Genomic DNA, 26,073 nt, shown 5'->3' with positions numbered 1-26,073 from the left:
GAAGAGATATAATCCCTCCACCTGGTTTTAGGTCTAACGGCCCGTCTACACTACAGGCGTCGAAAAAGCTTGAAGCTGGGCGTGTCTGAGGCTTGGCGCTTTCTCGCGCCCAAGGCGACCAACAACCAATCAGGAATCTCCCGCCCGCCCCCAGCATACAAAGCAAAAAAAAGCCCGGTTCTTCTACACTATTGCCAAAATGGATGCCGGTTTTGTAGCAACGGTAGCGTTGGTTTATGCGATGTCTCGCAGGAGGCCACGTATAGTGCGTCGCTGTTGGGTACATACAATACTCAGAAAACGTCTGCAACGGGGGGAATACCACGTTCTAGTCCAAGAGCTCCGCCTGGATGGTGTACTGTTTCAGCAGTACTTCAGGATGAGCAAAGACGCGTTCGACGAGTTGCTCGGAAAAGTCGGTCCACTGATTGCAAAGGCAGACACCCGTATGCGTTTGTCAATCGGACCCGCCGAGCGACTCGCCATCTGCCTACGGTACGTTTTGTGTATTTCTACTTCTTTAATATGACTCTGTATATAAAGAGAGAGAATGCATGCAATGGATGAATGAAGTCTGTGATGTAGTTCAGATGAATGACATGAATTAAGATAGCTAGGTAAACGCAGTATTGCTCCCCTGTGTGTGTGTGTGTGTGTGTGTGTGTTGTGTGTGTGTGTGTGTGTGTGTGTGTGTGTGTGTGTGTGTGTGTGTGTGTGTGTGTGTGTGTGTGTGTGTGTGTGTGTGTGTGTGTGTGTGTGTGTGTGTGTGTGTGTGTGTGTGTGTGTTGTGTGTGTGTGTGTGTGTGTGTGTGTGTGTGTTGGTGTGTGTGTGTGTGTGTGTGTGTGTGTGTGTGTGTGGTATGTTGGTGTCTGTGTGATGTGTGTGTCTGTGGTGTGTGTCTGTGATGTGTGTGTGTCTGTGGTGTGTGTGTCTGCGTGGTGTATAACTTTTTTTCTCAGGTACCTGGCAACCGGTGACTCGTACAGGACCATAGCATTCAGCTATCGGGTCGGGCATGCAACAGTGGCTGTCATCGTCAAGGAGGTTGCGGGTGCCATCTGGACCGCGCTGGTCGAGGAGACCATGCCGGTACCACAGACGGAGGACTGGAGAGCCATCGCTGCTGGGTTCCAGGAGCGCTGGAACTTTCCAAATTGCGTTGGTGCCATTGATGGGAAGCACGTGGTGATCCAAATTCAAATCCAAATTCTGGGTCCCTCTACTTCAACTACAAGTCCAGCCACTCCTTGGTACTGCTGGCTGTCGTGGATGCCCAGTACCTCTTCAGGATAGTGGATGTCGGAGGTTTTGGAAGGAGCAGCGACGGTGGGAGCCTGCGGAATTCCGCTTTTGGAGAGAGCCTCAGAGATGGCAGTCTGCAGCTACCACCTGACACCGTCATCCCAGGAGCAGAGCGGCTGGGCCTTCTTCCCCATGTGTTTGTTGGAGATGAGGCTTTTCCGCTGCTGGACAACCTGCTGCGTTTGTTCCCTGGACGTCAGCTCACGCGTGAAAGGAGGCTGTTCAACTACCGCCTCAGCCGGGCCAGGTTGGTGGTTGAATGTGCGTTTGGCATCCTCTCATCTCAGTGGAGAATGTTCCGGCGTGTCATCACCACCAGCCCGGAGGTAACAGAGTTGTGTGTGAAGGCCACCTGTGTGTTGCACAACTTCCTCCGCAGGAAGACAATAGGAAGGTCATCACGCACACCTGTCGTCCCTGTCGTCGCAGAGTCGAGTGATGAAGCTCCAACCCTGCGCGATGCACCTATGATGGGTTCAAACAACGCCACACGCCGATCCATCCAACTGCAGGAGACCTTCTGCTCCTATTTGAATGAGGAGGGTGTAGTGTCATGGCAGCATAAAGTGGTGTAGGGTCACCATGGCTCCTCCAAACCAAAAGCTCTTTTAAGAGCTACCCATTTTCTTTAAAGAGCAAATATTCCAAATGAGCCATTTTAAAATCAAACATTCCTAATAAACATGTTTCTTGAATTGATATTATTATATTATGATATGACTAACAACCTTTTTCTTTCAGCCCTGTTTTTACTGATAAACCACTCATAATTTCAATAGGTTTTCACATGACCAATTACAGAAGAAAGCACATTATATATACCGACATACATGAAGCTTCTGGTATGTTGCAACTGACAAACCACATGAACAAGTGAAGACACAGTATAGCCATAACATACTTGAAATGTTTTATTTGAGTGAAGTGTGTGTGATGAGTGTAAAAAAATGTAATGTGGATCAGTATGTGTGAATAAATTATAAATTGTCCTGCTGGTCCACGTCAAAAATTAGCTGGTGTACCCCGAGGCGGACTCTTGCCCTCTGTGCCTTTGTCATCTGCCTCATGGTGGGCAAGAGGCTCTTGAAAAATTGCAAATCCTCGTCCTCCTCCACCACTGGTGGGGTTGGCTGGGCAATTGCTGGGTAATTGCTGACAGCAGACAGCAGACTTCGTTCAAACGGGGACATCTCCCTCCCCCTCCCCCGTGTTTTGCCCCGGACCTCAGCATTCTCCTCCTGGCTGACTGCTGCTGGCTGACTGGTGGACTGGCTGGCTGACTCACTGTCTACCTGGCTCTCTTCCTCTGCCACCAGGGTGGATGGAGGCAGGGTCTGCCGGGGGACATTGCTGGACGTCTCACGGTCTATGATGAATGGGGTTAAAAACCCCATCACTGCCATGAAACGCCAGGGCTTGTACCCCCCTGCAGACCCTGCCCCGCTTCTTTTGGCCTCCTTCTCCATATTATTTTCCTTGCGGAACCTGTCCCTCAGACTCTTCCATCTCTTCTTGCAGACATTATCTAATAAAATGAAATGAAATAATAAAGTTAATAAATAATAAAGTGAATTTCTTGAATTTACTAAATTATTCCTCCATTAATGAATGCTATTTTTATGCTACATTCCATGCTGGCTAAATATACTGTCTATGCTTGATAGCTGTGAATCAAATCAAGTTTGATTTATATAGCACATTTATAAACGATTTTTGGTCGAGCCAAAGTGCTGTACATATAATAAAATTAGCCTACAGTAGAGACACTTTACAGCAAATACAACAGCACAGATTGTTCAGAATATCAGTATGAGAAAAACGACACCCTCTGCATGTATTATATGTTATATATTATGCTTATACTTTTATATTATATATCATATTTTTTTATTAATATATATTATATGTTATGCTACATTACTAGCTGGCTAAATATACTGTATATGCTTGATAGCTGTGCATGTGTTATGTTATATATTATGCTTATTATAATGTTTTTTTATTATTATATTAATATATTATATGTTATATGTTATTATGCTACATTACTAGCTGTCCATTCAATGCTAAAACGAAGTTAACTGGATATAAACTCCCCAAACAGTTGAAAACCTACCAGTTTCACCAACTGTCTCTGCCACCTCCCGCCATGCCTGGTTCCTCCGGTTTAGGTCCCGGTAGGTGAACAGAGTACAGTCATACAGGACTGGGACATTTGCCACAGCAATGATTAATTTGTCCTCCATTTTATGACATATGGAAAATAGTCAAGACCTGCGGGATCAGCATACACGCGGTTTGATTGGCTAGCGCTTGTACTGGCGGGAATTGCAAAAACGGGATTTGATTGGCTGACGCCAGCTTCGAGAAAGCATCGAGCCTCAAAAGTTGAACATTGTTCAACTTTTGACGCTCGCGACGCTTGCAACGCCTTGCCAAGCTACCCACAATGCAGTCCGGCGAAGTTTGAAAATATCCTACGTCACCCCATTCAAATGAATGGGCGAAGCGTTGAAAGCATTTTTTGACGCCTGTAGTGTAGACGGGCCGTAACCCTTGGTCTCTTCCCAGCTGGACATGCCTGGAACACCTCCCTAGGGAGGCGCCCAGGTGGCATCCTAACTAGGTGCCCGAACCACCTCAACTGGCTCCTTTCGACGCGAAGGAGGAGCGGTTAAACTCCGAGTCCCTCCCGGATGACCGAACTTCTCACCTTATCCCTAAGGGAGACGCCAGCCACCCTCCGGAGAAAACCCATCTCGGCCGCTTGTATCCGCGCGGATACACGTTGACACCGGTTGAACCGATACCGGTGACTGGTTTCGCCGGTCAACATGTCCGTTAAAGTTGAAATCTTCCGGAACAAAATTAGACAAGTGCCGGTCAGAGGTCTTCTTTGTTATTTATTGAGCTTTAAAACAAATGAATAACGATTCTATATAATAATAAAAAACGGAGCCTCTCTTTTCCTCCCCCTCTTCTGACAGCCCAGCAGCTGATCTCTGAGCAGGACAGGTGGGGAGAGTTGGGGCTATTGCGTCATCAGGACATGATCGTATAGGCGTAAACACAGAGCCGTTTGCCTCCCCAGAGCGTTTCGTTTGCAGATCTACCCACCTAGGGACCCGTTATCGTTATCGTTTTCTGTGTTTCCGTGTCGGCCTCGTGTGGCCGAACTGTTTATCTGATAGAGAACTGTAGCAGATACGACCTATATCGTCCTTGTGTGGCTGCAGCCTAAGAATAATCATTACATGAGCGTGAGTGATCCATTTTCAAATGGAACTCCAGGGGCTTTAAGACATAGATAAATAACTGATAAGAAATGTGTGGACTGTGTGCCAAATGAGAATTTAAATGTGTATTACAGACTGCTCTCTACAAGCATGATATATATGAGTACACTCTTGCCTGTGGAGTTTTTAAATCACAGCCATTCACTCTTTTTTGTTGTTGTAGGCCTACCTGTAAAACCATCAGTCCCGAGGAGGACAGAAATAAAACCAACCTTTTCAAAAAAGAACTTCATTATTTTATGATCAAAAGTCTGACAGCTTTATGAATCAAACCATTATTTAAAGCTGAAGACCTGGTTTTAACCACATACTCCCTGGAACAAGATCTAAGGTCAGGCTTTTATTATAGCCAGATAAACCTTAGCCATACGGATGGTAAGTGCATGCCTTAAACATTTAAGGCATGCACTTACCATCCGTATTTTCAATTGTGCTTTGTAAAGCCAGATTGAAAATGTGAGATGGTCTTAAATAGTTGAAGAAAAAGTCCAGGTGGCAAGTAATCTTCTGGATAGATTAATCCCAGATAAGATATATAAAATGAACGAACAGTACGGCTTTCTCTCAATCCCAAACGTATTTTTTGTTTGTGTCTCAGTTGCTCAAAACACAGATTATGTTGCAGAGGAATGCATGTTTGATTTTCATTACAAATAAAAATCTGGGATGAATGACTCCACTTGTTTCATCTTCCAATGACTAATGAGAGGATGCAACATCTGAAAAACGTTAAAATCAGCCAATTTTCTCAGTGGAAATGTGTGTCTCTTACGGCATGTTTTTGAGTTTTCACCAAATACATTTCTGTTCGACAGATTTGTTTATTGCCAGCACATTCTCAATCATCTCAACCATCTAATTCCCAATTGTTTTAACTGCAGGAACTTAACCAACTAAAACGTACACATTAGGCTCACAGCTTTCACAGCGTCTGCCCCTGCTTTTGTGATGAGGTCCTGGAGCTAAATGTTGGTAATTGAGGAGGTTACGAGGCTTGTAAATGGTAAACCAGATGCAGTGGTGGAAAACGTTTTACTTTAGTAATTGTAGCAAAACCACATTGTAGAGTAAGTCGATGCTGCTTTCAAAATCTCACTTAAAGAGGCCCTATTATGCTTTTTGGGGTTTTCCCTTTCCTGTAGTGCAGGGGTGTCAAACTCAATTTCATCTTGGGCCACATTAGCATCATGGTTGCACTCAAAGGGCCAGTTTTATATATAGGGCTATATAAAAATACATAAATAAATATTTAATATATATCATATAATGTATTATATTACATTATTGCCTCGGCATTGGATTATTACCGGATAGGGTAATAACTTAATAATTAACTACGTCTGAAAGCAGAAGTCTAGGGCAAATAATTGCAAGTCTCTTCATTGAATGTCACGAAATGATTTTAAAAGAAAAGCCACATTCTGGAAAAAAAAGTCAAAATCCAAAAAAAAAAATTACATTTTGAAAAGAAAGTAACATTTTGAAAAGGAAGTCAGATTCTGAGGAAAAAACTAAAATTGAAGATGCATTGTGGGACATGTAGTTTATGGGCAACGTGCTTCTGTAAATCTGCATGTAACCGTATAATAAACATATTATATTCTTTGCAGGCTCTTGTGGGGCCGCAAAAAAGTCACAGGCCGGATTTGGCCCCCGGGCCTTGAGTTTGACACCCCTGCTGTAGTGTGTTGTATAGGTTTTAGTGCATGTAAATGGTCTGCAAAGGCTACAATAGAGTTTCTCTCCCATACTCCCCCCCCCCCCATACTGAAACGCCTCCATTGGATTCCTTTGTTTATTTCCAGAACATAGTGCCATCACAATGTAACACTTACTTTTGTATTGGCTTGCGCTCCATTAAATTGAACGTGATAAGGCTAAGGGGCGGGACATCTCTAAGCGGTTGACCAATCACAACAGAGCTGGCCAGCTAACCAATCAGAGCAGACTGGGCTCTTGTTTCAGACAGAAGGTGAAAAGAGGTGCTGCAGCACAGGCAGTATGAGAAAGATAAAGAGCTTTTTGAACATTGAAGCATGGAGACATGTCCCAGTAGAGACACTACATACAAATATGAACCTGAAAAAGAGCGTAATAAGGCCCCTGTAAGTAACAAAATAGAGTTAAAATGCAGCTCATTCAGCACAACAGATCATTTCAGAATTATATTTGTTATAATATTGAATCAAAACTAAAGATACTATAGAGACCCAGTGAGTTTCTCCAATAAAGTGTTATCCTAACCTATAATAACAGATAACATTTCATTTAGAAATATTTATTAATTATTTGTTTTGAATATAACAAAAGTAGGTGAGGGGTTAATCTATATATTGTTAATGACATTAGAATAAGTGTTTTAGCTTTTATTTAAAAACTGTTCTATCCCACGGTTCACTCTGTGATTCAGTTATTAAAGAACTTATCAGAATCAGAATATAGAGCCCTACCCAAATACTGATCAAAAATCAGTCTGCCGGACCCCCGTTGAAATAGATACTTTGCCGGCAGGCCTTAAAAATGTTCTCAGGGAAACCTAGAAGAGACAACCAGTGTTGAGAAAAATATAGTGTACATACCAGAGGTGCAGCAGTGAAGGTTGTTAAAGGTAGGGTGAGATGTAAGTGTGAGAAACCAGCTCGAGTGCGCTAGAATTTGAAAATACATGACCGGAGAAAATCTGCCACTTCCTTACAGAGCCCCTCCTCCAACACACACGAACGCGCACATGACCAATGAGGGCACGAGATAAGTTTGTGCACAGATGGAAGGCTGACAGGCAGGTAGGCCATCCAGTTATTTTAGCCGGGCCGGCTCAGATGATTGGTCGTGCTGTTTACAGCGCCACGGCTTCCACAGATGATATATTTTTATGGATTCTTTGTCAAAGCACTTCAGATATTCATTGCTATCAAGATGTTAAGAGCATTCCATGGAATATAACAACAAGTGTATCTCGAGCCGGTTTCTCAAACTTACCTACCCCACCTTTAAAGCTGAGCTCCAGTGTCAGAATCCTACTATTGGCGTGAAAGAAGAAGGCCACTCACACATTATCGATTTGATGTGAATTCATGCTGTGTGCAATATAAAGAAACCAATGTTGATACGATTATTTAAACCAAAAGCACCCAAAGGTATTGAAAGAAGACTCTTCAACCACAGCAAACATAGTAGTATTTATGTAGCACTTTTCCAAAGGTAAAAAGTTGAATAGCAACAAAATAGCACATTCAGGTCGGTGATATATACAAGAGAAAATTGAAATAGACACACAGCTATTTTAGAGATTTTACTACCCTACATGCTCAGTGCCTCGCAAGACCTGGAGGCATATTGTTTCAAGGATTAGGAACACATGTTCCAACCTCATTTAACTTTTCTGAGCTCGCAGTGCGTAATACAATCCTCCGGATTTAAGGATGTTTCTTTGGTTAAGGAGGTTTGGCAGCTCATGGGCAACGAAAAAGCTATACTATTGTTAAACATTGCTTTGCAGAATTTGTCAGGCACATTTTACTCTATATCTATGTGTATGATTTCCATTTGTGATTCACGTGCATGCGGTGGATTTTATGTCCGTCTTTGTCTGGGTGGGCTGATGAGCATGCCTTGTCTTCACAGGTCTCACTAAAAATCTATTAGGAAGCTGCAGCTGATTCAGAACGCTGCTGCTCGAGTCCTCACTGACACTAAGAAAGTGGATCACATCACTCCTGTTCTGAAGTCTTTACACTGGCTTCCTGTGTGTCAAAGAATAGATTTCAAAATACTGCTGCTGGTTTATAAAGCACTGAATGGTTTAGGCCCAAAATACATTTCTGACCTCCTGCTAAATTATGAACCATCCAGATCTCTCAGGTCTTCAGGGACTGGTCAGCTTTCTGTCCCCAGAGTCAGAACTAAACATGGAGAAGCAGCGTTCAGTTATTATGCTCCAAATATCTGGAACAAACTCCCAGAAACCTGCAGGTCCGCTGCAACTCTGACTACTTTTAAATCCAGGCTGAAGACTTTTCTTTTTGTCGCTGCTTTTAATTGAACTATTCATATCTTAGACTGCACTGTAACTTTTATCCATGTACTTTTTCTTTTAATGTTTATTTTATTAGCTTTTCTTTTTAATGACTGATTTTAAATGCCTTTTTCTTAATGTCTTTCATTTTTTGTAAAGCACTTTGAATTGACTTGTGTTGAAAAGTGCTATATAAATAAACTTGCCTTGCCTTTTAATTGAAAGCACATTGAGTTCACATGAGGACTGCAGATTGAAATGAGCTATTAGCTATAATCTGGCATAATTCATATTTTCTCTTTTCTGAGATTAATGTATTTGTATGCATGGTCCTCTTTGAAATAAATACAAAAATGTAGTGAAAAGTACTATAAAAATAATGCCTCTAAACACTGCTGCATGTTTAGAATAATTAATCGATGATGAAGGTAAGGGTGTAATAAAGTATTCGGTAAATGTGCAATTAAACAAATAGCGTCACAAACAGAGGTGCAACAACAGAAGATGTGATATTAAAGATCAGTTTGTAATGTAAAACACACTAACACAAACATGGCAGCTTTCCTAAAACAATTATGCATGTTAAAAATAAATCAGCAGACCCTTTTCCTTTTATTTAACTCCTGCAGGAATAATCGTTCCATGGAAATCTGTTTCAGTAAACTTTGTTTTTCTGGTATAAAGTAACTTCACTTTGCTAATTAACTTTCTATTAGTTAGTTAATGTTTAATTTTCCAGTGGGGCGGGTTGGCCTCAGCTTCAAAGTATAATATGGGCCCTATAATCCTGCCAATGAGAATCATGTTAAATTATTGTAAGGAAAAGGAGAGTGCATCCTGTCCAAATTGTGAAGCCCACTAATGCAATTCACTTGACATGTTGCATAAAATCCAAAACACCCATAACACCGCACAAACTGTATTGATACTTAGCCGGTTATTTGGAGCAGTTGGAAAGGACCCAAAACTTAGCAACCAAAGAGAAAACCGCTCTGTATCAGTGTTGACATTTTTCCTCTCTGTCAGTTCAAGAGACCTTTATTATGCTTGTTGGGGTTTCCCCTTTCCTCTAGTGCAGGGGTATTCAACTAAAATTCAACGAGGTCCAGTTAGAGAAAATCTCCCCATGCAAAGGTCCGGAACATCAAAATGTCTAACTTGCTTTATGAATTAGTGTGATATATATATTGAAGTAGCTGTAGCTTTATCAACGTCTGCATGTAATCAACAACTGACAGCCAATCAAATAAAGTACAATTCAAAAACAACAATATTTATTGTCAATTAACATTGAACTATACAGATATACAGTAAATACTGTGGATGTGTAATGTTCCTCTCGAGCTGCATTTAAAAATAAAATAGGAGAACATAAATAAAATAGCTTTTAAATATGTGCATCTTAAAAGTGCTTAATTTGAGATAAATCAAATAAAGTGTAGCAGCAGCTTGAGTTTCCCTTTGTCTTTGTTAACCGTTTCACATCATGACTTAACAGTTTCAGCCGATTATAGAACAATATCAGTCTTTACACATCATAACAATTGAACAGTTTTAAAGTTTCTCTTTCTTTCCCTCTTATATTGCAGTCCCTCTCTCACTTTGTTTTAATTCAGTGCGAGAATTGAGCTGGAGCTTGTCCTGCCAGGAGTTTAGATCTGGGCTGAAATGGTGTCAGGGCCATTCTCATACACACATGCAGGTGCTCATTGGTTAGCCTCGGTTAGCTCATTGGTTAGCCTCGGTTAGCCTGGAACGATATTTAGTTTTAATTTTGATCCTGGTGGACTGATCATATCGGGCTCTGAGACTGCTTATGTTTTGTGACCTCAGTTCTGACGTGAGAGGGAATGTTTGGTCAAACACTTTGTGTTTTGTCTCATAGTGGCGTGTTGGCACTTTTAATGAGCGCCACGGTCTCTGAACAAATGAGACACACTGGCTCTGTGCTCCCAGTGGGCAGGATGGACATGAAGGAGTCCACTCAGGGTTAAAAGCTCTGTTCTCACTGTCCACGTTCCTCTTCTTGGAGAGCGCCATGTGTAATTATTTGTCTCTCCCTGTCTCAATTCAATTCAATTCAAAACCTTTATTTATCCAGGTAAAATCCCATTGAGATCAATGATCTCTTTTTCAAGGGAGACCTGCAGCAGTAGGTTCCACAAGAAGACATAAAAACATAAACAACAGAACAACAAAAGGACATCATACAGCAAAATGTACAGGGATTACAATTTACATATTTAACCACAAGTACAGGTACCAACAGCATCTGATTGTGTAGCGTCCAACCGAGCTTTAAAAACATGTAGTGGTACTAGCTTGGTAATTTTCCATTCTTTTTGCAGACTGTTCCATGTTAGAGGAGCTGCACATCTAAAAGCTTTCTTCCCTAAGACAGTCCTAGCACTTGGCACATTTAATAAAACCACAGCATGCGATCTCAGGCAATAAGTACTTTCAATTCGCAGAGAGATCAGGGAGCAGATATAAGATGGTAGTTTATCCAACATGGCTTTGTAAATGAAAAAGTACCAGTGACTGAGCCTCCTAGTAAGTGATGGCATAACCGCCTTGGTATACAGGGTACAGTGATGCGTAAGTGCTTTACAATTTGTCAAAAATCTCAGTGCACTGTGATACGCAGCATCTAACTTGCTCAGGTAATTGGCAGGTGCATTCATATATAACAAATCACCATAATCCAGCACAGGTAAAAAGGTCACAGTGACTAGCCTTTTCCTGGCCTCAAGCGAGAAACAGGACTTATTTCTGTCTGCCGCCAACACGCCTGTTCACTCTCCTCTCTGTCTTCTCTCCCTGTATCGCTAATTATTCTCTCACTCACTTTCCTCTCCGCTTCTCTCTGCCGCGCTCTCATCTCTTCTTCTGTGTTTCTCTCCCTGTATCGCTGACTCGTCTCTTTAAAATAGATTCGCCCAGTAAAAATTGAAATCCCCTATTAATGTATTGATTATAGGTCCGGGTCCATATAGGTCGGCGTCTGGGTCCGGATCCGGACCGCGGTCCGCCTGTTGCAGACCCCTGCTCTAGTTTGTTATTCTTTCACACACACATACGGGTATTGGGCCGAGGGCGACACCGTACTTCCGGTATCCGCCATTTTACGCGAGGTGCAAGCAGGCCAAGGGTTTAGCCGTACACCGTCTAGGTGTTGCTCAGCTTCCTGTACTGAATATCATAGTCTATTGCCTTAATCAATATCTAGTCAACTCTAAAATACCACATATATGCAATGGCATGATAATATTATTGTGACAAGTGGGGTATTCACCTGGTGTTTCCAGAAATTGGACGTAGATGCAGCCAAAATCGACGAAGGCCACTGTCGTTTTTCCATACATCTGCAGGCAGTCTGTAAGGGCAATCGGACAACCCACACAGCTCTAGTTTACGCTGGTAACGACCTAGAGCACACCCCTCAAGTCCAGAGATGTAATCCGAAGACATGCAGCGATTTCTTCGGTCCTTAATTCAGAAAAAAACCTAGTGTGCTCTGCCTGGCTACGTTAGCTAGCTGTTTATATTTGCACTTCCAGGATATTTGCACCTCCATGAAAATGGCGTATTTATATATATATATATATGGCGCGTGTTGCATTGTGGGTAGCTCGTGACGTCACTGTGTGTGAAAGAATATGGGATTTTGTGCATGAAAATGGTCTGCTAAAATCCCAAAGTTCCCTCCCGCCTGAAAAGCCTCCATAGGTTTTAACTTGTTTAATAAATGCTGATAATATAGCTGAAAGATAATAATTGTTTATTTTATGAGAAGACAATGCAGTACATAAGGTATGATTTCTTCCTAAAAGTCCAACTTTAATGCTGAACGTTAATTCTGCCTCTCAATAGACTTTACCAATGATTCTTCCGCCTACATCAAGGTAAACTGCAAAGCCTCTATAGCAACAATGCAATGAAATACTGACATCATGGGTGTCTCTGATTGGTTAGCAAACAACGAAACGTAAACACATTACTTTCACTGTCATTGAAAAACATGAGGATTTGCTAGTGAATGCTTGCAACTGGTTTAATCTTCTCTTGCATACAGTGGCAGTCCATCTGAAACACAATGCACGTGAGAAAGCTTTTAAAACATGTGTTAACCCACATAATGGAAGCGTGGTCATCTTTTAATTGTATGGCAAATGGAGAGCTCAAGTACTGCAGTTAGAAATGATTGATAGTTACTGCCATAGTAAGGAGAAAAAAAGCATGGCTCGCATGTTTTCCTTTATGATCTTAGCTAATAATGAAAGTGGAAATATTTATTAACGTTTAGGGGGGATTTATATTTTGTATTTCAATGATCAAGATAATAACTTCACACTGTTGTTATGAGTGTACTTCGTTTGAATGGACAGCTAGCAGGCATAGACAGTATTTAGCCAGCATGGAATGTTGCATAAAATAGCACCATAGACACTAATGTCATAAATGTTCATCATATAAAGTGTGACATGTAAAACCTTTTATGCAATTGACAAGAGAGATTCATGTGATTGGTTGTTGGTCGCGTTGCTCGCGTTAACTCCCCAAGCTCAAGACACGCCCACCGCCAAGCGGCAACGCACGCCGCCATGTGTAGGGGTCGTTAGGGCGTTGATTAATTCATGCCCAAGGCACAGCCTATGTATATTTTCTCTGATCAAAAGGCATTCAAAGGAGCACCTCAGTAATTTTCCCGATGCCTCAGGCAATTGGTCATTAGAGTCAAATCACCCGGAAAACAGAGGCTCCGTTTTGTATTCTTATATTATTATATTGAGTCGTTATCAATTTGTTTTAAAGCTCAATAAATAACAAAGAAGACCTTTGACCGGCACTTTTCTAATTTTGTCCGGAAGATTTAAACTTTAACGGCGAAAAAACATTGAACTGAAACTCTGCCGCACGGTCCCCTCGTCCCTTGGAAGATGGGTGGGTGTTTTTCATCTGCTGGTGGACTACCGGAGAGATTTACAGCAGGAGCAAACGCTTGCCTCTGGGAGGGTGAAAAAGAGCCAGAGCGGCCACAGCGGAGAATAAACAGAAAGGCAACCATGGCAACCATGCGCGGGAAGTCTTCTTCGCTGCTTTTGTTGCAGGACTACAGCGCCACTTACAGGCCTGGCATATGTACTACAGCGTCTCCAGCTCTTTCGAGCGGTCTCGTGTGAACGGACACGTTTCTGTTGCCTGTTGCGTGTGGATGGAAGACTTTTTTGATAACGATTGCGGTCCGTTTGTGTTATCGTCCTCGTGTGGCTCCAGCCTGAGACGATGCAGAATTAAACAGCCAATCCAATTTAAATGTGTGGATGTTCCCTTACAATCTTTACTCATGTCATTGAGATTAAACTGGTCTATGGTTTCGGGAGATCACATTGTGTGTTATTGACATAGCATTGGAAGGAAATGTTTTATTTTCATGGATTGGGCCGAGGGGAAGCATGAACATAGAGAACAGAATGGGACCTAGAAAGGATCCCTGTGGAACACCGCAGGCAAAACTAACTGGATAAGTAGACAACTTGCCAAAGGGTTAGGGCATTGCTCAAGCACACCTCGGTAGTGTCCAGAAAGTGAACTGGCACCTCCACAGCTATACCAGTGCTACACAACCAGCTATGACGCATACTTGTTTTTTTTGGTCTTTTCCGGAACTTGTACCGAGAATAATCTAGTTGGCACAATTACAGGAGTCGATAGAGAGGAGCAGGTCATTATACACTATTACAAAATTGGTATGTCCTAAACTTGATTGAAATCTTGTCTATATGTTAGGTGCAGCAATTGACAGAGAATAAGCTTTTTCAGAACTTTTGAAAGGAATAAGAGTTTAAATACAGGTCTGTAGTTACGAGGCAGTTTTCAGGTCTAAATTGATGTTTTGGTTTTAAATGGGGCTGGACCAATGCATGCTTGAAACATATTAAAACTGTACCAGTGGCCAGTAAGGTGTTGATAATGAGGAGTCTGCTGGGCTGTTAATGTCCAAGACGTCCTTATGAAGGGCAGTGGTGACACTGTCAAGGTTGCAAGTTGTAGGTCTGATGAAGGAAACAATATGTTCAAGGTAGGGTAGCATGATGGGACAGAAACAGTCCAATTTTTCTGTCCCATCATCGCAAGAAGGGGGGAGGGTGTTCCTAAAACAAAGAGTATGTGGTGGTACATATGAACGTAAGCTATTTAAAGCTGTATGCAAACCGCAGATGAAGACAAACAAATGTTGAGGCTTTTGTTTTCATGAATGTAATAAGATATGGCAGTGGTTCTCAAACTTTTTTCAATAATGTACCCCCTTAGAAAAAAAAATTCAGCCAAGTACCCCCTGATCAGAGCAAAAACATTTTGTCAAGGAAAAAATGCCTATATAAAGAGGTACAGTACAGCCCTGCACCATCAGTGTCTGATTTATTAAAACAACAACCTTGTAACTGAGAAACCCTTAAATGCTACATTTCGAATGTTTACAATCCATCACTAAATTCATGGCAAACCAATTTTAACATCATGCAATAACACTAAGACGACGTTAGTTGCATTGAACTGATCTTTTTAATAAGTTGTACTTACAATGTAATGAGAAACATGGGCTCGTGCTTCACTGAGGATCTTTGTCATTCTGACAGCGAGGCAACTGCAGTTATTACACTTCACGTTTTGAAATATGTGTAACTCTGTTCATATAAAACCCACACTGCTCAAACTTACTTACTTTTCCTAAAATTGGAATATTTATTTATTTTGGGGTGTCAATGAAGAGAAAAAAAAATATGAGCATTTTATGAGCATGGGATTTTGACCCCTCATATAAACATATGCATAATGCTGCGCTATACTTTGCGGCCACACGCCGTTGCCAAGCAACGCTTATTGTTTAGGTGTCCTTTGATAAGCAGGCAGTCATATCATTAGCTAGAACTAGCTAGATTTGGACATAAACGCGAGTGAAGTCAAACCGGACGCGAGAGAAAGATCAGAGATCAGATCAGCTGCTGCTGACGGAGAACACGCAGCTCTGCATGATCACAGCTCCGCCGCGGACCGTTGGGTGGAGCAAAATTAAATACACTAAGAGTTAGACCTAACACACTTGTTAGTTTATCTACTCTGGAACTAGCTAAACTAGTTATACATATGTGTATTCTTTACTGTCGGGTCACTTATTACATGTTCAGCGAGCTGCACGAGTCTGACGGGCTGTCAGGAGAGGGAGAAGAAAAGAGAGCACCCTGTTTATTGTTCCCATTTGATTATCCAGAGTTTCTGTAAACCTTTGAAGAAAGTAGTTAATCTACTATTAGTAGTTTGTTTAAATGCATTACTTATGTTGTTTTTTTCATTAACATAAAATAAATCTCACGTACCCCCTGCAGTACTCCAACGTACCCCTAGGGGTCCGCGTACATTTGAGAACCACTGAGATATGGCATTGATGTATTCCTGTAGCAGTTAGTCACGCTGTGTAATGCACTTGCAAATTAACAGGGCAGCTTACAGTTGTTGACATATGACATTCATTTGGGAAGGTTGGTGGGATAGGAGTGTGGTAACTTGAGGAGGTGGAGGAAGTCCTGCTGTGAAGCACACCAGCAGGAGGTAAGCCTGTGGGGGACAGCAGCAGGTCAGTGAAGGGATGAGAGGGGGTTACCTCCATAGAAGGGACATGGGTAGAAAAAGCTGTATTCCCTGATTAGTTCAACAACATCATCATCATGTTTATCACGTCCACTTCAATACTGACTATGGCCACTTCGCAGCCAAGCACTGTTACCTGGAAATGTCTTAAAGCACCCACATAATTAGTGGTGTCGCACCCACATAATTAGTGGTGTCGCACCCACATCATTAGTGGTGTCGCACCCACATCATTAGTGGTGTCGCACCCACATCATTAGTGGTGTCGCACCCACATCATTAGTGGTGTAGCTTTTGCCAAATTGCTCGAATGCCATACAATAAGCTAACTAACAAATAATTGGTATCATGCACCTAAACCTCACACACCACATACGGCTTAGATCACACCGCGCACGCACACGCACACACACACAACACACACACACACACACACACACACACACACACACACACACACACACACACAACACACACACACACACACACACACACACACACACACACACACACACAGCACACACACACACAACACACACACACACACACACACACACACACACACACACACACACACACACACACACACACACACACACACACACACACACACACACACACACACACACACACACACACACACACACACACACACACACACACACACACACACACACACACACACACACACACACACACACACACACACACACACACACACACACACACCACTACACACACACACACACACACACCACACACACACACACACACACACACACACAAGAAACGGGAGTTTTATTGGTAGTGACAGATTACTGTTTGCTGTTTGTCCCCTCTGTAGTGATGCCAGAGGACATCTGATTGAAAGCAAAAACCAGTGTGCAATTCTCAAAAGGGAATCAATAGTTTAATATAATTTAGTTTCAGTTAAGCACAACAAAGTGATCACATTTGAGTCAGGAGCAATTATACCAAATCAACCACACCTGTGAGTGCAACGGACTCCCTTTATATTTGTTACACAACCACACACCCTTTTTCTATCGTTAGTTGGAGTTCATCATACCAGTTTGTCCCTTCACAACTTTTGTTTGCAAATTATTGCACTGCCTAGCTTTGGGGCTATTGTTTGACTCTGAAGACTGACAGTCGTCTCTGGTGGTAGGTGTTTGTCTGTCTGCACCTTTCATAGTGAACCGCTTGTCATTGAGTGATCGGTACACTGGAGTTTAGTTCCCACCTGCACTTTCAGAGGGGTTTCAGGAAACAGGATGAATCTCATCCTCGTCATCAAGGTTTATGCCAATTGGGTAAGTGCGTCTCCAAAAGAGGTGAGACATAATATTATCTTTATTTGATTGCATTTGATGACTTTTCCCCACTGTCACTGAAAATATTGCGCGGATGCTTCACTTGTTCCTCTGCAGCTATCAGAGCCTGGCAATCAGCCCCGCAGATGCTGTTTTGGCACACCCAGCTTTCATTAAAGGGCGTTTCAGAGCAATAAAGAACTGTCTGACCCCTACCATGAAAGGCGACAGTTCGACGAAGGTTAGCGATCATGGAGAGCATCCCCTGCTGTTTTCAAACAAAAACAATGGCGGTTACATATCAGAGGATTTTTGCTGTCTTTGTGGCAGCTGCCGGGGATCTGTCTGTGAATTTAGCAAGTTTCAGGTTTGGGGATTGGAGAAAGGGAGGTTTGGCTCCAACCAAGCCCAGCTTCAGGCTTCTGGTGTTGGAAGATTTCTATATACGAAACTCCTTCGTTGACACTTGTGGACCATATTGAGTCCTTCCCAGACCGACTTATTGTTTCATATGGTGAACAATGATAGGGAAGGCATATTTAAAAGCAGTGTCTGGCGCAATGTGTAGTGGATTGGATCACCATTGCTTTATGTGCAGGGACAAGTGGATCCTCTAGGGTTGTGGTACACTTTGGACATCCTTGTCAACTTTCACCAGGTTTTATGGGTTGAACCTGGCTGCTTCCGCTTTCCCTTTAATTGTTTGATATGTTAAAATTGCTCTTAACCCATGGACAAGTGAAATTAAAATAATAAAAAATAAAACTGTGTTTACATATATCAGTTTTTGCAAAGCGATTGCTTATTCAGTCCCCGAAAACGCATTCCTCTGCAGATTAAATGTCACTAATCTCTCAATGATGGATGGTATTTATGTTACTCATCCTAATTCTTTTGTATGTTATGTGTCATATTGTTATTGCCAGTCAATTCTGACTCATCATCATTAACTCACCTGAGTTAAAAAAATAAATGAGTGTATAGCCTCAGGTGCTTGAAGTGAACTGTAGCTGCCTTTTTCAGAAGCTGCTCTGTTGTACTGACAGGTAACTCTACAGTGTCACAGCTGCACGTAAGAAAACATTAAGAGAATGAATGTGTTTGACTGCAGCAGTGTAAAATAAGGACACATCTGAGAAAGATTAGCAAACCCTGAAAAGAAAACACATTTTTACATATAATGTATTACAAACTATTCTTGCGTGTTTCAAAATACGTACTGCAATTTGGTTTAAAGTATGTTTTGGTAAGGATAGTAATAACGTCAAACAATATACATAATGCTAATGTTTGAAATTAACACAGAATGGCATCAGTCTGGTGACGTCACTGTTGAAGCCTTGATGTCTACATTTGGTTTAAAGGCAACATTTATTTAGATAAAAACGTAATAAATCCGCCCAGTCTAGATTTCAGAGTGTTATTGTGACCTGTTCAATTTTGCTCATTAATCTTTAGAGAACTTTTATGCTCCATTCATTCCAAAACCACAATGCTGCTAAACTGCGTTGACTGAATTTATGGTGGGCTACCAGAAATCTCTTATAAGTATGGAAATACTTTGAGTATTCTTTTAATGTTTAATTGACTGCACTGTAACTTTTATCCATGTATTTTTTCTTTTAATGTTTATTTTATTATCTTTTCTTTTTAATGACTGATTTTAAATGCCATTTTCTTAATCTCTTTCATTTTTTGTAAAGCACTTTGAATTGCCTTGTGTTGAAAAGTGCTATATAAATACACTTGCCTTGCCTTGCCTTGAGTGATTTTAAAGTATAACACACTCCCGCGAAAGGAGAACAAGTAGAAGCCAGCATGCAGGTCCATGTGAAACTGTATCTTCATTTGAATTAGTGTCATTCTGTGTTACGCTTTGGTTTAGCAGGGAAGTATATGGAACTTTTTTAGATGTTCAGAATAACATGACTCCAAAATAATTATTTTAAAAGTATGAGAATGACATTTTCCTGTTAGATGCCGTCTTGGTTGAAATGCTGCAAGACTCCTCCTTTCTGCTCTTCTCCTTACAGTCTTTAACTAATATTCTACATGTGATGTGCATCACTTTGTAATAAAGCCACACATGCTTTTGATTGTTTTGGATCCTTGTTTGTCCTGTCTGCTTCGTCAGTCAGACGTGAAAAGATGCAAGCATGCATGCAAACCCCGAGATCTGGACTTATAAAATAAATATTGAAACATTTTGAGGAATTTGTTTGGGAGGGAACATGTGAGAAGGGCGAGTCTATTAAAAGTGATTTGAATCAATCGCTGCTTTCATTCCAGTATCAAAAGAGTTGGATCTTATCAATATTTTATAAATGCTTCATTATTTTCACATGACATATTGAGGAAAGGTTAAGATTGTAAAGGAAATCATTACTATCAACATTGACGGCGAGTTTGTAAAAGACACATTTTTGTTTAAATAAAAGCTAAAAACCATCCATCTCTTATCCTTGTTTTCTGTCCTTCCCTCACAGTTTGTCCACAGCGTTAACTTTATATGATGATGTTTTTGTTCCAGATTCAACATGCATTTTGGCAAGGCTAGCAGCTGACCTTTAGATCTAAGACATTGGCTCTAACGACCAGTGGAGCAGCGATTTCAAACCAAAACCGATTTCAAATCAAGATTCAGTTAGTTTTGACAGGGAACAAAAGGAGAAATTGCAAAAATGCAGTGAATTCCCATTTTTCCCCAAACAACTTCATATATAAAAAGCTTGTTAATTTTGCATGTGATATTCTAAGTGCTGCAAAAACATCATCAACATCCTCACACATCCCTGAAAATGGCCCTCCCGCTGTACTTCTCGGAGACTTCAACCTCCAGACGGGGAAGATAGACGAACTAACATCTCTTTTAACCGCCTTTGCTTTCTCACTGTCTCCGTCCCCACCAACTCATAAAGCTGGCAATGTCCTTGATCTCATATTCTCAAGGAACTGCGCTACTTCTAACCTCTCTGTAAACCCGCTCCACACATCCGATCACTTCTTCATTTCATTCTCTCTACCCCTCTCCAAACATAACAAACAAATCTCTTCTCATCCTACACCTGTCCGCCGTAACCTTCGTTCCCTCTCCCCCTCTACCTTTGCCTCATCGGTGCTCTCAGCCCTCCCTTCCTCTGACTCGTTCCAACTCCTACCTCCAAACTCTGCTGCAGAAACTCTCCTCTCTACTCTCTCATCCTCTCTGGACTCTCTCTGTCCTCTCACATCTCGGCAGGCTCGTCAGTCCCCTCCTGCTCCCTGGCTAAATGACGCACTGCGTGCTAATAGAACCGTCCTTCGGGCAGCAGAGCGGAAACGGTGGAAATCCAAACACCGTGACGACCTCCTAACCTATCAGGCTCTCCTCTCCTCTTTCTCTGCTTCGATCTCTCAGGCAAAAAGCACTTTCTTTCAAGATAAGATCCAATCTTCCTATTCAAATCCCAAAAAACTATTTTCCATCTTCTCCACCCTCTTGGACCCCCCCAAAGCCCCTTCCCCCTCCTCCCTTCTGTCAAGCGACTTTGTTACCCACTTTGAAAAAAAGGTTGATGATATTCGCTCTTCTTTTTCTGACTCACCTTTACTCACCGCTGGGTCACCAGACCCTCCTTCCCATGCCCGGCGCCGTGGGAGGGCCAGGGAGGGCCCTCCCATTTGACATGCCTGCCCTCCCCCAATAAACACGTTTTTTATTATTTATAAAAAAAAAAGATATATATTTTATTTTTTTAATTATAAATAAACTGTGAACTTTTATGCTACGATGTATGTGATGTCAGAACTAAAAAAAAAAATCGCAGGCTACGTCAAATAAATGCATGTGTCTGTTGTGATTTGTGATTCGCCCCCATTTAGACCAATCACAGCGTCACACTCTGCCGCCTATTCTGGATTTGTTTATTGTTTATTGTGCATTCTGTAGACTCCCATTTCTGTTTGAATTACAAAATGGACATCAGAAATCGGCTTACAAGGTCTAAGGATTTATTCAAACGAAATAGTGATGAAAGAACTGCAGCCGATGCAGCTGCTGGCGACTCTGCACCTGCCGTTGCAGCAGCACGCCTTAATGTCACAAACTTGACCTCGGCAAACCCCGGGGCTGAGTTAGCGAGCCCAATCCTTGACTCATCAAGGCGGCCGCCACCAACGCTGTCCTCCGAAGCACAGCTCCTTGTGCCCCATACCATCACCAACCTGCGTTGCCACACCCTGTACCACACCCGCCAGCATCCTCCTCCTCCTCCTCCTCCTCCTCCTCCTCCTCCTCCTCCTCCTCCTCCTCCTCCTCCTCCTCCTCCTCCTCCTCCTCCTCCTCCTCCTCCTACTCCTCCTGCTCCGTGCCGGTGCCTCCGCTACAGACGCTACCTTGCAGCACATCAACAGGTTCTATTGGGCCAGCAACCGCTCAAAGACCAACAGCCCCAGATGATCTTGGGGTTAATAAACCCAACCAGGTGAAACTGGATCGTTATCCAGGGAGATTGTTTTCAGGCAAGAAGCGCATTTTTGCCGCTGCATGGCACAACAACAGACCATGGCTTGAAGATTCGTTAAAAGCAGACTCAGCCTTTTGTTTCCGCTGTAGACAGTTTAAAGTAAATACGTCTTCATCTGATGCGGCTTTTACTGTCAAAGGTTTTTGCGACTGGAAACACGCATTACAGACTGATAAAGGACTGCTAAGACATGCCGCATCAAAAGAACACATTTCATGTGAGAGTGTGTGGAGAGAGAGAGAGAGAGAGAGAGAGAGACACGCGAGGAAACAAATAAGGAAATTAGAACTTTGGTGCAGATCAGCTGCACGGAGCCGTTATTACGTGTCAGCTGTCGTTGATATTATAGCTTTTTTAGCTGTCAACCAACTCCCTCTCAGAGGTGACTCGATTCACTCCACAGCATGTCCGAGTGCAGTGCATAGGAGAATAAACCATGCCCAAGGCGGGTTAAACAGCTCATCGTCTCCGTCTCTACTATTTCTCTCCGAGTGCAGCGATGAGGAAGCTGCCATCCGTAACCAGTGTGCCTTGCTCGTGATTTACCAGTGTTTGTGCTGCCACGCACACAATGTTTCAAAGTGGTTGCTATGTTATGTTGCCCTTTATTTGTGTATGTTTGCGATAAGTGTGCGTCTTTACGCAATGTAGTTGGCCTTGCTGTTTGATATTGTGCCGCAGGCCCGCAGCACTTGACGGTTTTGTGTGCCCTCCCATGAAAATCATATGCCTTCCCTTTAGATTTGTTCTGGCGCCGGGTCTGCTCCTTCCACCCACACACTAACCTCCTTTTCCCCTCTCTCTCCAAGTGAGGTTCTTACCCTCATTACCTCTGCCCGCCCTACCACCTGTCCTCTGGACCCTATCCCTTCAAACCTCCTTCAGACTATCGCTCCTGATATTCTACCGTTTCTCACCCATTTCATCAACACTTCTCTAACTTCTGGTCACTTTCCAAACAGTCTCAAGGAGGCAAGAGTAAACCCTCTCCTAAAGAAACCCACTCTCAACCCGTCTGATGTTATAAACTACAGGCCTGTCTCTCTCCTCCCGTTCCTGTCTAAAACACTTGAACGCGCTGTCTTTAAACAACTCTCCTGTTATCTCCATCAGAACAACCTTCTGGATCCGCACCAGTCTGGTTTCAAGGCAGGTCACTCCATATAAACTGCCCTCCTTGCTGTCACTGAGGAACTGCACACGGCTAAAGCAGCCTCCCTCTCCTCTGTCATCATCCTTTTGGACCTGTCTGCTGCATTCGACACGGTGAATCATCAGATCCTCCCAGTTCGCAGTCTCCAAGAACTTGGAGTTTCAGGCTCTGCACTTTCCCTCCTCACCTCATACCTCAAAGACCGCACCTACAGGGTTACTTGGAGAGGGTCTGAGTCCGACCCTTGTCAATTAACTACAGGGGTCCCTCAGGGCTCTGTTCTCGGTCCCCTCCTCTTCTCCTTGTACACAAACTCGCTCGGATCAGTCATTAGCCCGCATGGTTTTTCATACCACTGCTACGCTGACGACACCCAATTAATTCTGTCCTTTCCCCGCTCAGAGACCCAGGTCGTCGCACGCATCTCTGCTTGTCTAGCTGACATCTCTCAGTGGATGTCTGCTCACCACCTCAAGCTCAACCTTGACAAGACTGAGCTGCTCTTCCTCCCGGGAAAAGATTGTCCCACTCTTGACCTAACAATCAACATCGGCACCTCAGTTGTTTCCCCGACTCAGACTGCAAGGAATCTGGGTGTGATCCTAGATAACAAACTGTCCTTCACTGCAAACATAGCTGCTACAACCCGCTGCTGCAGATACACGCTTTACAACATCAGGAAGATACGTCCCCAGCTGACTCAGAAAGCGACTCAGGTTCTGGTCCAGGCTCTCGTCATCTCACGCCTAGACTACTGCAACTCCCTCCTGGCTGGTCTACCTGCATGTGCCATCCGACCTCTGCAGCTCATCCAGAATGCAGCGGCTCGTCTGGTCTTCAACCTTCCTAAATTCTCCCACACCACTCCGCTCCTCCGCTCCCTTCACTGGCTTCCGGTAACTGCTAGAATCCACTTCAAGACACTGGTACTTGCTTACCATGCTGCGAATGGATCTGGCCCTTCCTACATCCAGGACATGGTTAAACCGTACACCCCGGCACGTGCACTCCGCTCTGCATCAACCAAACGGCTCGCTGCACCCTCGCTGCGAAGGGGACCCAAGTTCCCATCAGCAAAAACACGTGGGTTTGCTATCCTGGCTCCAAGATGGTGGAATGAGCTCCCCATTGACATCAGGACAGCAGAAAGCTTACACACCTTCCGGCGCAGACTGAAAACTAGTCTCTTTCGACTCCACTTCGAGCAATATAACTATTAACAAAGCACTTATATACTAATAAAGGACTGGCTTATTTAAAGCCAGTTGAGTAGCACTTGAAATGTTTTTGCTCTATGAAACCTGATGTACTTATATGATTCTGTTTTCTTCAAGGTTGTATTTTGTTGGTCGAACGCACTTATTGTAAGTCGCTTTGGATAAAAGCGTCAGCTAAATGCAATGTAATGTAATGTAACATGCTGCAGCTGCAAATGCCAAAACACACAAACCCAATAGCTTCGCTTTTGTTTGTGTCTTAAAGCCCAACAGCATTTCAGCCTCAGTTCAGTAGTGATACAGACATAGGGTTCATGATTAGACACATGGCGCTAAACTCAGGGCGTGATGCACCAACAACCTTTCTACGTGTTACTTCCTGTCGAATCCAGTGAAGGATGTTGTCCACTAGCAGCTCTAAAGAACATTGTGCCAATGCTCAGGAGGATCATCATGTGCTTTTTGGCCAACATTAGACAAACATACATGTATTTTGATCAGGGAGCTCAGGGAGATTCTTGCCTTAATACTCTGACATGAATACCAATTTTCCCAAAGGTCCTCTCTGGTTGGAGAATCATAAATACTTAGCTGTCGCCATGGAGATGATCCTGCAAATCCAAGGATAATATTTCATTTGTCTTTACACTATCCCGCTCATCCATAAAATGTATTCGTATGTGTGCAACAGTCCCTGTACTAGACCCCATGCAGTGTTTTGTATACAGTGTTTTCTTTTTGTCTTACAAATCAACAGGTACAACAATTAGCATTTGACGTGTGGCTTACTTGTTTTGTACGGGATGAAGTCAATCTGATGATGAACGAAGACTGTAAATAAGAAGAGGAGGCAGCCGACGGGACATGATTTTTGACCCAGAAGTTGCACGAGAGAGGGGAGCTAACTAAGTACAACCGAATGCCGAACAAGACTTTTATGAAACCAAAATGCTGCAACAAATTTGACTTTTCATGAACTGAAAACACAAACTGTGAAAGGGTCAAAGTTCTATGACGAAAAACAGACACATATCAAACCAGACAACACCATGTTAACGACATGTTATGAAAAACCTTACCCTGCTTTTTTGTCTATTTACATTTCAAGGAGGAACCATCATTTACAAAAGTAACATCTCACAGTTTCGAAGATGACTTGAAACCAACAAATGACTATGAGAAACATAAAATAATTAGGACAATGTTTACTGAGGTGATAAATCAAGTGAGACGTAGTCATTTTCTCCTAGAATTGTATAGGCTGTGTGCTTTCTCTGGGTATGAATAAGAATCGCCATTTTTCTATGTTTTTTGCTGAATATCTTGGGATTTGTGGACCTTCATTTTTTTTAGTCTTGTGCCTTCACTCATTATAGAAGCTGGACATACTGTATATTACATTCTTGACTTTAGCATCTCCAAGCCAGACAGCCAGATGATGTTCTTATCTACAGTATTCATTACCATTTTTTGTTCCACTTCTGAGAAAGAACAGGTGTCTTTCATGTCATAATACTAAAAAGAGGGAGGTAGCTTTGTTTGCATTTTTTGTCAGTTAGCTTTCAGTATTATCATGTTACCCCTTTGAAATTAGTCAAAAGAAGAGACTGAATAGGGAAGC

The 26,073-nt window shown here is 42.6% G+C and overlaps 2 protein-coding genes across 2 annotated transcripts; one reads left to right on the top strand and one right to left on the bottom strand.

Annotated features, from left to right (window-relative positions):
• Positions 1-337: 337 nt before the first annotated feature.
• On the top strand, positions 338-1,805 carry LOC117546238 (protein ANTAGONIST OF LIKE HETEROCHROMATIN PROTEIN 1-like). Its single transcript, XM_034216403.1, has 2 exons — positions 338-495; positions 961-1,805. Exons 1-2 carry the CDS (start codon positions 380-382, stop codon positions 1,292-1,294), a joined length of 450 nt encoding a protein of 149 aa, XP_034072294.1. The 5' UTR covers positions 338-379; the 3' UTR covers positions 1,295-1,805.
• Positions 1,806-2,280: 475 nt separating this feature from the next.
• LOC117546236 lies at positions 2,281-3,695 on the bottom strand. The gene is made up of 2 exons (XM_034216401.1): positions 3,420-3,695; positions 2,281-2,828 (listed from the first exon to the last, which is right to left on the bottom strand). Exons 1-2 carry the CDS (start codon positions 3,547-3,549, stop codon positions 2,281-2,283), a joined length of 678 nt encoding a protein of 225 aa, XP_034072292.1. The 5' UTR covers positions 3,550-3,695.
• Between the last annotated feature and the right edge of the window lie 22,378 nt (positions 3,696-26,073).

Source organism: Gymnodraco acuticeps, unplaced genomic scaffold, assembly GCF_902827175.1.
Source record: "Gymnodraco acuticeps unplaced genomic scaffold, fGymAcu1.1, whole genome shotgun sequence".
Classification (NCBI taxonomy): domain Eukaryota; kingdom Metazoa; phylum Chordata; class Actinopteri; order Perciformes; family Bathydraconidae; genus Gymnodraco; species Gymnodraco acuticeps.
Note: the sequence above shows the minus strand (reverse complement) of the source record. Positions and strands in the feature narration are given on the sequence as shown.